This window comes from Rattus norvegicus, chromosome 3 (assembly GCF_036323735.1).
Source record: "Rattus norvegicus strain BN/NHsdMcwi chromosome 3, GRCr8, whole genome shotgun sequence".
Taxonomy (NCBI): domain Eukaryota; kingdom Metazoa; phylum Chordata; class Mammalia; order Rodentia; family Muridae; genus Rattus; species Rattus norvegicus.
The window spans coordinates 177,673,867-177,685,981 of NC_086021.1; the positions used below are offsets into that span (position 1 = coordinate 177,673,867).

Here is a 12,115-nt window from a genome sequence, read left to right on the forward strand (position 1 = left end):
ACAGGGACAGTACAACCAGTGCCCTGGAGTTCTCACACTCTCTGTAAGCTGGAGTTTATTTCCTCATAAAAGGTTCTTTGAGGCTGACCCATGTGTGCCATGTGGCCAGTTTAGCCACAGGTATAAGTGCCACATGAGTGGCCTTCTGTGTTGTCACTGAAATTTTTCTTTAGGTCCCACTGATGTTTGTTTTGGGGTTTGTTTTTTCTTGTTTTTTGTTGGGTTTTTTTGTTTGTTTGTTTGTTTTGAGACCAGATGTCATGTAGCCCAGGCTAGCCTGGGACTCAGTATGTAGCTAAAGATAGTTTGAACTCCAGATCTCCCTGTCCCCATGCATACCCCCAAGTGCTAGCTAGGACTACAGATGTGTGTCACCATGTGCGGTTTTCAAATAACACTTCTTAAATAGAAAAACCAGTTACTTCAAGATCGGGCAGTGCCAGAAATGGCTGTTGTGGTCCCTTCATAGAGATCCCCTCAACCCTGTCCCTCGGGCCCCGCTCGCTTTCCCAAGAAGCCCCACCACTGCCCAGCCTTACGTGGCCCGCATGTTGTTCTTTGGCTCCAGGGGGATCTCCAGGACCTTGGTGTTGCCCACAATCTTCTCATAGCTAGTGGTTGTCACTGTTTTCCCAGTGATCCTGTGTACTTGGTAGAAGGCGTGTGGCTTAAGGATCCGTTCATCAGCCGTCCCGATGAAGATCTGAAGCCCCAGAGGCTTGTTCTCCATGTAGCCGTGGAGCTAAGGGAGGAAACAAATCTTTACTATGCAGGGTATGGCTGCTGCAGTCTGACTATCGGAGAAGCCCAGAGAAGCCTGTGAAAGGGTGTGTGGGGTTGCTGTGTGACCTGGATGTATGCATGACCAGAAGTGGGGACCTCCTCTAAAATGGATGCTAAGGGATCAGAGAGAGGGATCGGTGGGTGTGATGGTTTGCATATGCTTGGCCCAGGGAGTGTACCAATGTGTGGCCTTGTTGGGGGAAGTGTGTCACTGTGGGGTGGGCTTGCAGACCCTCCTCCTAGCTGCCTGAGGATGTCAGTCTGTTCCTGGCTTCCTTTGGGTGAAGATGTAGAACTCAGCTCCTCCTGCACCATGCCTGCCTGGGTGCTGCCATGCTCCCACCTTGATGATAATGGACTGAACCTCTGAACCTGTAAGCCAGCCCCAATTAAATGTTGTCCTTTAAACAACTTACATGGTCATGGTGTCTGTTCACAGCAATAAGACCCTAACTAAGACGGTGGGCAAGGGCACTGGCTGCTCTTGCAGAGGACTCAGGTTTGACTCCCAGCATCACACGGAGGCTCACAACCATCTCTAACTCCAGTTCTAGGGGATCCTATCCCTTATTCTGGCCTATGCAGGCACCAGGTACATATGTGTCATGCAGGCATACACACAGGCAAAACACATGTGTACATAAAATACACACACACACACACACACACACACACACACACACACACACACACACTGGACTTTTAAGCAGCCACAAGAAACAATCCAAATCAGAACATTTGTGGAGAAACTATGCTTAGCTACTGGCAAAGGGTCACCGAAGTGAGGACGAAAACGACCTGAAAACAACCTGAAGATCCATTGGCAGGTCACAGTACCTATGGGGGAGGGACTCATGAGGCCTCTTCCCTCTTTGAGTATCTGCAGGAAGTTAATGGTACTTGAGGAGGGAGAGGCCTTTCTTCAGTGGTAGAGCTGCTCTAAGGTGCCTGTGCGCCATGTAAACAGCACTACTAAAACTCCCTGGGCACTCAAAATAAAGCAAATAAATAAAGCGACACGGAAGTGGGAGGGGCTAAGTGGGAGGAGGGTGGTTGGGAGGAGGGATGGGAAGAGGTGTGGGAGGAGGAGGGGTGGGGGGAGGTAACAAGGATGGATGTGATAAGATGGGGGTGTAGGTAGGAGGCCATAATGAGAGTAATTAGTGCATATGATCAACATGATACAATGATACAACAATGATACAAAGAAAACATGTCTGAGGAGAGAACAATATGAAAACAAACATGGTGAAAAGTATAACTCCGTTATAGTGTAGGGGAAAAGGAAGGAGAAATGGCGGGGGAGAAGGCAGAGGGGGGGAGAGGGAGGGGAGGGGAGGGGAGGGACGGGGAGAGCGGGGAGAGGAGGGAGGGAGGGAGGGAGGGAGGGAGGGAAGGAGGGAGAGAGAGAGAGAGAGAGAGAGAGAGAGAGAGAGAGAGAGAGAGAGAGAGAGAGCGCGCCAGGCAGTGATCCTTTGATCCTAGCACCCAGGAGGCAGAGGCAGGCAGATCTCTGAGTTAGAAGCCAACCTGGTCTACATAGTGAATCCCAGGACAGCCAAGGCTACACAAGAGAAACCCTGTCACCAAGGAAAGGGAAGGGAGGTGGAAGGGAGTGGGGACCTGCAGACACAGCTCTTGTTACCAGAGGTCACCAAGGCCACCTGGGAAGGTCTGCAGACAGGACTCACTTTTTACATGACAATATCCCAGTCTACAGATTGACTTTATACTTTGAAAAAAAGAAAGAACAAGACAGTGGTGCAATCAATCAATCAATCAATCAACCAAGTCAAAGTGAATTAAGGACCCGAAGAAAATATCCGTTAATGCTTAGCAGACCAAGGTCAGCCTGTGGAGTATGAAAAGACTCTTGAATGTCCACAAGGAAGGCTGCTGAGATTGAGTGTCACCTCCAAAAGGCACCCCTCACTTGGTGTTACCCTCATTAGGAGCTTAGAGTGGCAGCCGACTGGCCATTATGCAACCTGGAAAATCCTCACGCACGGGGGAGACACGCACAGGCAAGCTATAGGCAAATAAAAGCACACACAGTGTGCTGCACACACACACTGGCCTAAGTGATGGGCTCAGACAGTGCAGCCCTAAGTGGCATATATTCCATGGACAGAACCCAGAAAGTCCAACATACGTTGTTGGGGGTGTTAGCATTTTGTCTAAGCTCTGTCCCAGTTACCTGGTTTGTCCAACCAACTATAAAGGGGCTGTTTGCCTCCTCCTCCTCTCTCTCTTGCTCTTGCTCTGGCCTTCCTGTTCCTGCTCTCTCCTCATTCCCTTCCCTCCTCTCTCCACGTGCTCATGGCCAAGTTCTTCTTTTCCTCCTCCTCCTCCTCTTCCTCCTCTTCCTCCTCCTCCTCCTTCTTCTTCATCTTCTTCTTCCTCCTCTTCCTCTCTCTCTGTCTCTCTCTGTCTGTCTGTCTGTCTCTCTCTCTGACTCTGTCTCTGTGTCTCTGTCTCTGTGTCTCTGTCTCTGTCTGTCTGTCTCTCTCTCTCTCTCTCTCTCTCTCTCTCTCTCTCTCTCTCTCTCTCTCTGTCTCTATTACCCTCTCAACTCCCCTCCTCATGCCCTGCTGTATCAACGTGGTTGATCCCTCAGTGGGAAGGGATGACTCAGCACGGGCCCAGCCAAAGAACCCCTTACCCCCTTACTCCATACCTCACCACACATCCACCAAAACATGTTGCCCTCTTATTATCTTTTTATAAACACACCAGGTGGTGGGGAGAGCGACCAGAGAGATGGTTCAGTGGGCGAAGGCACTTGCTGCCATCCCTGATGGTCTGAGATGCTCTCCAGGACCCACAATGCTCACGGAGTTTCCTCCGACCTTCACAAGCAGCCTGTGGTTTGTAAATAATTGTGTGTGTGTGTGTGTGTGTGTGTGTGTGTGTGTGTGTTTTAAGTGGAAAAGGTCAAAACCTACAACTTATAAAACATTTCTATTTACACATCCACAGATGAAGAGAAAGGGATGTGGGAAGATGCTTGCCACACAGACCACACTGTTACCCCTCCCCCTGCCCCCGGGGAAGAAGAGGAGTCCAAGATTGCAGAGGTGACCAAAGAGGATGGTGACTTCATTCCCCATGGTACAAAAGAAATACAATACAAAAGAAATAGTAGGTATACACTAAATAACAAAAGACAACGACACATCCAGACTTTTCCCAGCCTCCTACCCGATTCTTCTGCTCCTCCATTCCTATATTGCAAATTGAAGAAGCCATGACAAGGGACAAGTCCCTGGAACCCTGTCCATCACTTTCCAACCAAGCAAAAGAACACAGAAAGGCTCCAGGGCACAGTCTAGAGTGACATTGCTCGGTGCAGAGAGCCATCAACTGCACTCGTGTACAGTCACAGCGGACACGGCCTGAAAAACACAGCCTGAGCCACCCAAGAACGAGGTCTCAATGGAGGGGTTACCCGGATCTAATTGGTCTGAGGGCACGTCTTCAGAGGAGGGCATCTTTATTGCAAATTGATGTAGAAGGGCCCAGCCTCCTATGGGAGACACCATCCCCTAGGCTAGTGACTGATGGCTACATAAGAAAGCTGGGCAAGCATATGCCTGTGAGTGAGCTGGCAAGCAGTGCTCCTCTGAGGCTTCTGCCTCAAGCTCCTGTTTAAGTTCCTGCGTTTCCCTACTATCTTGCTTTCCGTCCTGCTGTTTAAACCCAAGGCGGGGGAGGGGGGAGATTTGGGCTAGCAGCCACCACAGTGGCCAGTGTGACTATCAACTTCCACCCATCTTACCATAGCATTCTATTGAATGGTATAGGAACCAGGGCTCTGGTGCCCCTGCTAGAACCCACACAGAGACAGGTTGGTCATGGGGGGTGGCCTGCCTTCCTGCCTGCCTGACAGGCTGACACCCACATCAGTGACAGGAGTGGCAGCCCCAGGCAAAGGTAAGATCCAAGTCAAAGCCACTTGTCTGGAGGTCACCCACGGCTCTCTTGATGGCACAGAGGGAAGGCCCACACCGAGAGAAAATTGCTTCTTGTTGTGAGGGCTCTGCGTGGGGACCAAGATAAGGGTGTTTTCTAATTGGCTTCCCTGGTTCATCAGGGGTGGTAAACAGGGTCCATGGTGCCAGCAGAAAGGCTGGCAGGGCAGCCGTGTTGATGCCAGGCTGCTTCCTCTTCCCGTGACAAGAGTAGAATGTCACGGTGAAGGACACATGGGGAACAGCTGGAAGGCATGTGCTAATTGAGTCCAGCCACTCCACTCGGTCCCCTCCCTTGTTGGCACTCCAAACCAAGCCTCCATTGCGGTGCCTCTCTCTTGGGCCTCTGTCAACACAAGCTTGCCTCTTCTGGTCTTTCAGAGAGTAGTTGAGTAATCTTTTAAAAATGCAAATCAGATCCGGGCACTCCCGGCTTACAACCCTCGGAGGACTTCCTGTGGCCTCAGACTAAAGTCCCAACTTAGCTGCCACCTGCATTTTCCCAAACCCCAGCACCAGCCCAACCTTCTCCCTCCACCCTGCTGTGTTTCTGGTTCCCCCTGTTGCCTCAGCACACCGAGCTTATTGGGACCTGAGAGCCTTTGCACAAGCCATTGTCTGTCTCTGTCGTCTGGATGCAGATTTCCACTGTGTTTCTTTTCCAGATAAACGACAAGTTGATCAATGCTCAGGGCTCCCATAGCCCTGTGAGAAGCAACCGCCCAATGCCCCGGGATCAGAGGCCAGCTAAGACCACTTGTGTCTCCAGTCTCCATAGGAAGAGTTTCACAACAAAATTGGCAAATGTTAATTGGAGAGGTACATGCGTGCATGCGCATGTGTGTGTGAGTGTGCGTGCATGTGTGTGTATGTGTGTGTAGGTGTGTGTGCATGTGTGTGCTTGCATGCATGTGTGTATATGTGTGTGAATGTGTGTGCGTGTGTATATGTGTGTATGTGAGTGCATGCATGTGTGTGTGTGTGTGTGTGTGTGTGTGTGTGTACAGCAGGGGACCTTGAGTGTCATTCTCAAACACTATCTTCTTTTTTGAAACAAGCTCTCTCCCTGGCCTGGAATTCACCAAGTAGGCTAGGCTAGCCAGTCAGCAAATCCCAGAGGTCTGACTGCCTCTCCAGCACAGGGAGAGGGTTTCCTGGGTTCTAGAGATCAAACCCAGGTCTTCTCACATGCAAAGCAAGCATTCGATCTGCTAAGTCATCTGCTCCCAAGAGAACCTTTTTTTTTTTTGAAGAACACACTTCCTATCATGTCCCCCAAACTGTGACCTCTTTACCAATGTCCCCATTTAGTCACACACTCATCTCTCCATGTGGCTCACGCAGCCTGAGTTCCACAATCAGGGGGCCTCTCGCACCCTGTCGTGAGTGTGGGTTGGTGCGACTTTCACCTTCAGCCGTGACGTGGCAGCTCACGGTGCAACCTGCCTCCTACCAAACACAGCACTCGGTGGCTCACACACATCAGACATCTCTACCGGAGACGCACCTATTCTGCAAACGAAGAAACTAAGGCGTGCTATGGCTGAACAGTGCACCCGGTCAATATGGGTTTTAGAGGGCAGGGCCAGCGTGGAAATCTATATTCCCTGACCCCGCCAGCCAAACTCTCCACACAGTGGCTTCTGGTTCATTCATCCAAGTCTCCAAGTAACAGATTGCAGGTCCTCAGGGGAACAGGGGACAACACCGGTTGTGCTCTTCCTGATGAATAAGAGGAGATGGGAAGAGAGTCGGGGAGGGGAGGAGGGGACCGAAGCAGCTGGAAGGAACCAAATGGTTCTTCCTTAAGAGAGATGGCTGAAGGTTGGGGATTTAGCTCAGTGGTAGAGGCCCTGGGTTCGGTCCCCAGCTCTGAAAAAAAGAAAAGAAAAAAAAAAGAGAGATGGCTGAACGGGGCATGGAAACCTACCACCTATGATCCCAGAACTCAGGAGAAAGAAGAGAGGGGGATCAAAAAAAAATTTGAGTCCAGCCTGGGCTACCTAGAGATATCTCATTTAAAAAAAAAAAAAAGACACTGGAAAGTAGCTTAGTCGGTAAGGTGCTTGCTGTACAAACATGAGTCCCCGAGTTCAAACCTCAGCGCCATGTGCAGTGGTAACCACAGCCCACGGAGATAGAGACAGGGGGATCCCTTCTTGGAACTCATACCCAGCCAAGCCAGCGTAACTGAGCTGGTAACCTCCAGGGTCAGTGAGAGTCTGACTCAACAGAAAACAAGATAAAGGGGAGACTGAGGAAGATACCCAGTGTTGACCTCTGACCTCCACACCCACATGCACACACGTCCCTTCCCGTCCACACCTACAAAAGAGATACCACTCTCTTCTTTTGGGAAGCCATGAGCATCTCTAGGAATGGAAAGCAGCCATCCCTGGCTGACGGGGAAGCCTGTTACAATGGGCAGAGCACGGCTTTCCAGAGCATCAAAATCACGTGCGTGGGTCAACTCCAGCCCACTTTGTAAGAGCCGTGGGAGTCCACAATAGTAGCTCGATGCTCCGATTAACAAGGGGTTTTTTCACTTCATACATCCCTTCCGAAGGCCCATTAGATGGCCTTCATGGGCACCTGAGCTGACCCAGGGACCACTGAATGATAATTCTTAGACCCCTCAGAGGATGCCACTGACGGCTCAATCACAGACCCCAACGGCGGAGCCAAAATACAAGGGCAAACCACAACAAGCCGGGACTGCTGAATATCAGACACCGACGCCAGCTACCCCAGGGTGGCTCAACAGCCAGGGGCATGGGGCCATAGCAAGAGGAGTAGCCGGGTAAGAAATGTTCTGTCTCGCATGAGAACATAGCCCCTTTGCTGGCACCCAGGGCCCTCCTACTCCCATGGTTCCTCTTGGAACAGCAGCCTTCCCATCAGCTCCCTGCGGGTCTGAAAAGAACTGCGTGTGACCGCTCACCACCTTCTCCCAGCAGGGAGTTACTGGGGTCTCACAAATCCAAGTTCATATTCCCAGACAATGTTTCAAACTCCACACCACAGGGACACGTTGCCACATCATTCAATAGTAGTTATTTCCAGAGGAGAGGTCTTGTGGGTGGCCCAGGGCAGTCAGGCCACCTCCAACCTGCTAGGTGGAAGGCTCTGGTGGCCTTGGTGGGGAAGGAGGCTCCACTCTCTGGGGCCCACATTTCTGCTTGTGTGAGACCCCAGGAACTAACAGTTCCAGCATAGCATGTGTTTATGCACACTCCGCCGAGGTCTTAATGCATGGGTGACGCATGTCCGTGCTGCGGCCTCTGGTAGCTCCATAACACACTTTTCCGCTAAAGTGGTAGGACCAGCAAACTGCAGGCGAGGGCGCGAGGGGTTAATAATCTGTCTGAGCCTTGCCCTGCTCACTGGGCTACTTGAAAATCAGTTCGGAAGAGTGGGGGAGTTTTTGGAGACTGGACTTTTCGTCACCTGTTCCCATAGCAGCTCCTGGGTGAACCAGCCCAGCTCGACCCAAGGAAACTGAGCGCTGTACCGGATGAGTGTCGCAATGCGTGCCCTTGCAGGAGCTGCTGGTAGAACCATGCATGGGAGAAAGCAGTGAGCCCACTGCGGATGGAAGTGAAGATGGCCAATTTGTCTGCAGCCCTGGGGAGCATGTGCATGTGTATGTTGGGGGGTCCTCCCCTGCTATACAGTAAGACCGGATCGCATATAACCTCAGGCTGGCTTTGAACTCCTGATCCTCCTGTCTCCACCTGCCAACTGCTAGGAGGGGAGACATATACTATCACACCCAGCCTCTTGGCAGTTTTAAAATACACACTGTATTATCAATGACAGTCACCGCTCCACTCAACAGATCTCTGAAGCATTTTCTTACCTAGCTGAAAATGTGTGCCCTTCTAGGCCTTTCTCTGGTTTGGGGATGTGTTTTACATAGCATTTCATCTAATGCTCTAGCATGACTGTTATAGGATGGGAGTCCGCACTGGCAGCCCTAGGAAAGATACATGCTCAGGTTCAAAGTCCCCCATCAAGGGCCTTCGTCTTGCCTTTTCGGTGCCATCAAGCTGAGAAGTCCCAGCCGGCGCTGGCGTAAGTCGAGGACCACATCTGTGCTGGGAGCTGGGTGACTCAGCCCTGAAGCGTGGGGTTGATTTTCAAACTGGCGACCGGCCAAAGGAACTGTTTTGAATTTGCCTCAAATCAAACGTGAACAATGTTAAGTAGCATTTGTGTGTGTGTTGAATCTGGACTATTAGGACAACGGTATGTCCTCAAAGCCTGCACTCTGCAAGAGAGGCCCCCGGGGTTGTTTTATTGCAGTCCCCAGCCACTGGGGCATACGGGTAGGAGATTTTTACCAACGCAGACAGACCCCAGCTCTGAGGGTCATTTTGAGTATGGGAGTCACAGCTAATATCCGCCACCCAGACCCTCCATTCACATGCACACACTGATGCAGACAGACAGACAGACAGACAGACAGACACACACACACACACACACACACACACACACACACACACACACACACCAGACACTCTCTTCCCTACTCGGCAACAAGCCCTGCATACTCAATTCATGAACTCTATTTCAACGAAGCCCCTTCTCTTTCGCTCCCATTGGATCACCTCAGAGCCCCGCCCATCCTAAATGCCACTCAAATCTGCCACCTGGTTCTCAGATCAAAGAAGCTGCTGGACTGCCTTCCTGCCATCTCATCTACCACAGGGGTGTGACTAGAATGAGCTCTACTACCTTTGGCCAGTCACTCTTCCACCTAAATCTCTCAAAAACAGATGCCTCACTTCCATCGAAAACCCAAGCCTTTGGCTCAGGAGACCCACAGGCTTGCACAAAGACCTGCCTTTAATACCAAGAATCCACAGTTTGAAAAGCCAGGTGTGGTGATTAGGAGTACTCGTGACCCCATTGCTGGAAAGGGAGAGAGGACAGATCCCCGGATGCTCCAGCCAGCCCACTTAGCTTAGTCAACAAGCTCCAGGCCAATGAAAGAGCCTGTCTCAAACAGCATAGAAGCTGACTCCTGAAGGATATCACTTAATTTTATCCTCAGGTTTAAATGCTCACCTGCCCACACAGGAACACACACACACACACACACACACACACATGCACGCACGCACGCACACACACACATATACACACATATATACATACATGCACACATATACATACATACACGTACACACACATGTATACATACACACATATACACATACATACACACATACATAGATATACACTTATATACACATACATACATGCACACACATATACATACACAAACATATACACACATACACACACACACACACACACACACACACACAGGGGTTGGGGCAAAGTCTCCATTGTGATTCAGGGACATATGAGACCCTCTTCCCAACATTCTCCCTCCTTCCACACAGCCACAGTGATCTTGAAACAAGCCGGGCTCATGCTCGTCCAGTACCTCAATGCTAACCTCCCCTACTGCTGGGATGGCTGTCCCTACAAACACACTGTTCTCAACCGCACCCCACAGAGCGCCGCACCCTCCACGGCACTCTACCCACCTGCTTGGCGTCACCTCACCTACCACCCACCTGCATCCATCACCACCCCAAATAACAGGGTGTGTTCATTTCATCTCCTTTCCTCCCCCACTAGGACACTGTCCCCAAAGGTGGCAGCTTAGCTGTCCCGTCTCATCCTCCGCAGCTTGCCCAAGGTCTAGAACACCCCCTCAGAGCTCAGATGTGATCCTAGTAGCAGGTGAGGGCAGGTGGTGGCCAGTGACTGCCGCCTCCCCAGCCCTTCCTTTAACATAAAAGATAACTGCCCTGGCTACAGCGACCATTGTGTCCCACAATGCATCTCACTCAGCACGGGCAGGACCAGGCTGGTTGGACAGCTGGTACCTGCCCTGCCCTGTTCCCAGCGGGGGTGACAGCATGTCCAGAGTACAATGAAAACAGGAACGGTTCCCACCCCCAGTGCACAATGGGTGCTACAGACTATGGCCATCCTGAGGCTGGCTGGAGACCCCAGGGACTAGGGGCCCCAGGGAAGGATACATTTTGATACATTTTGAAACACGCCAGAAAAGTGATAAAGAGAACAAGAGAGTGTCTGCATAGACTCAAAAGCAGTCCATGTCAGTTTCTCTTCTGATTCTAAATTAAGAGTCAAGTCTTTCTACATTTCTCACACTAGCTAGCGGAAATTAGAAGCAGACTCGGTGCACAGTGAACATGGGCGGGGGCTAGCAGCCCAAGGCGGCAAGATTCGCTTCCAATCACCATGTCCATGAACAGTGGAGACTCTGAGCAGGGTATGTGAGATTTATGGGGCTCAGGCCAGAGGCAGCTCTGTTGCCCCACTGCACACAGCTCCCAGGGGCCTCTGGGTGCAGCCCCCAGGTTAGGGGAACACTGCCACACTTCCCTCCGGCCTCCACTTCACCAGCTGCTCTCCAGGCCAAGAGATGGCTTTGTCTGCAAGCCTTCTGGAAAGCAATCTCTGGGTGCCCTTGGGTTTGTGTTGTTTTGAAGCCAAACCCATCCTTTTCCTGGCTGCTTTCTGTATTTCTCTTTGCCTAAGAGCCTGCAGGGTCCATGAAGCATCAGCCCGTGGATCATCTGGGTCAGTTTACTGCCAGGCCTCAGTTTCTTCATCTATGAACGGGACTGACGAAAGGGCTCAGAGAGGATCTCGTGAGGTCTGTGGGAAGCTCCTTCCTGACACTCAACACATGTGACATTCTGCTCAAACTCCTCATCCACTGGTGGCTGGGAGATGTTGGGCTTATCTATCAAATTTCCTCTCCTCTGGTCTCTGTAAACTTGAAGATCACTCCTAGTCAGTTCTAAAACACACTGTCCTTCGTGTGCATTTGGATGACAATCCAAGACCTGCATGCAGCCTGTGGAAACTTGTGTGGCCCACTCTTCCCTGTCACCCCCAGCTTCAGCCTCTCCCCATCCTGGTCTGTCCTTATGACTTCTTTGCTGCCCCTTAAACAGGTTGAGTTTCTCTAACCTCAAGGGGGCTTTGTACATGTTCTCCCCCACAGCTTCCTCTCTTCCTCCTCTGGGTCTTCCCGTGGCTGTCCCCACTCCATGGCTGTCCCCACCCCAGTCCTCCATCTTTCAGGAGCCACTCAAATGCACAGATTCCTGTTACTGTAATGAAACACTCGAACCAAAAGCAACACAGGGGAGGAAAGGGTTCATTGGCTTACGTAGTCCACTACTGAGGGAAGTCAAGACAGGAACCTGAAGGCAGGACCCCGCCAGCTATTCCACAAAGTCTTCCTTCTGCCCAAGGAATGCTCACTCACTCACAGACAAGGAAGCATAACAGAAACCATGGAG

At 51.2% G+C, this 12,115-nt stretch overlaps 1 protein-coding gene across 7 annotated transcripts in view; it reads right to left on the reverse strand.

Moving 5' to 3' along the window:
• Nucleotides 1-12,115, reverse strand: part of Nfatc2 (nuclear factor of activated T-cells 2) — a 132,305-nt gene that overhangs the window by 58,678 nt on the left and 61,512 nt on the right. For all 7 annotated transcript variants that reach the window (XM_039105143.2, XM_039105142.2, XM_017591799.3 and 4 more), the window contains exon 4: nt 540-742. In XM_039105143.2, the coding sequence (XP_038961071.1) occupies nt 540-742 (203 nt within the window). The remainder of the gene's footprint in view (nt 1-539; nt 743-12,115) is intronic.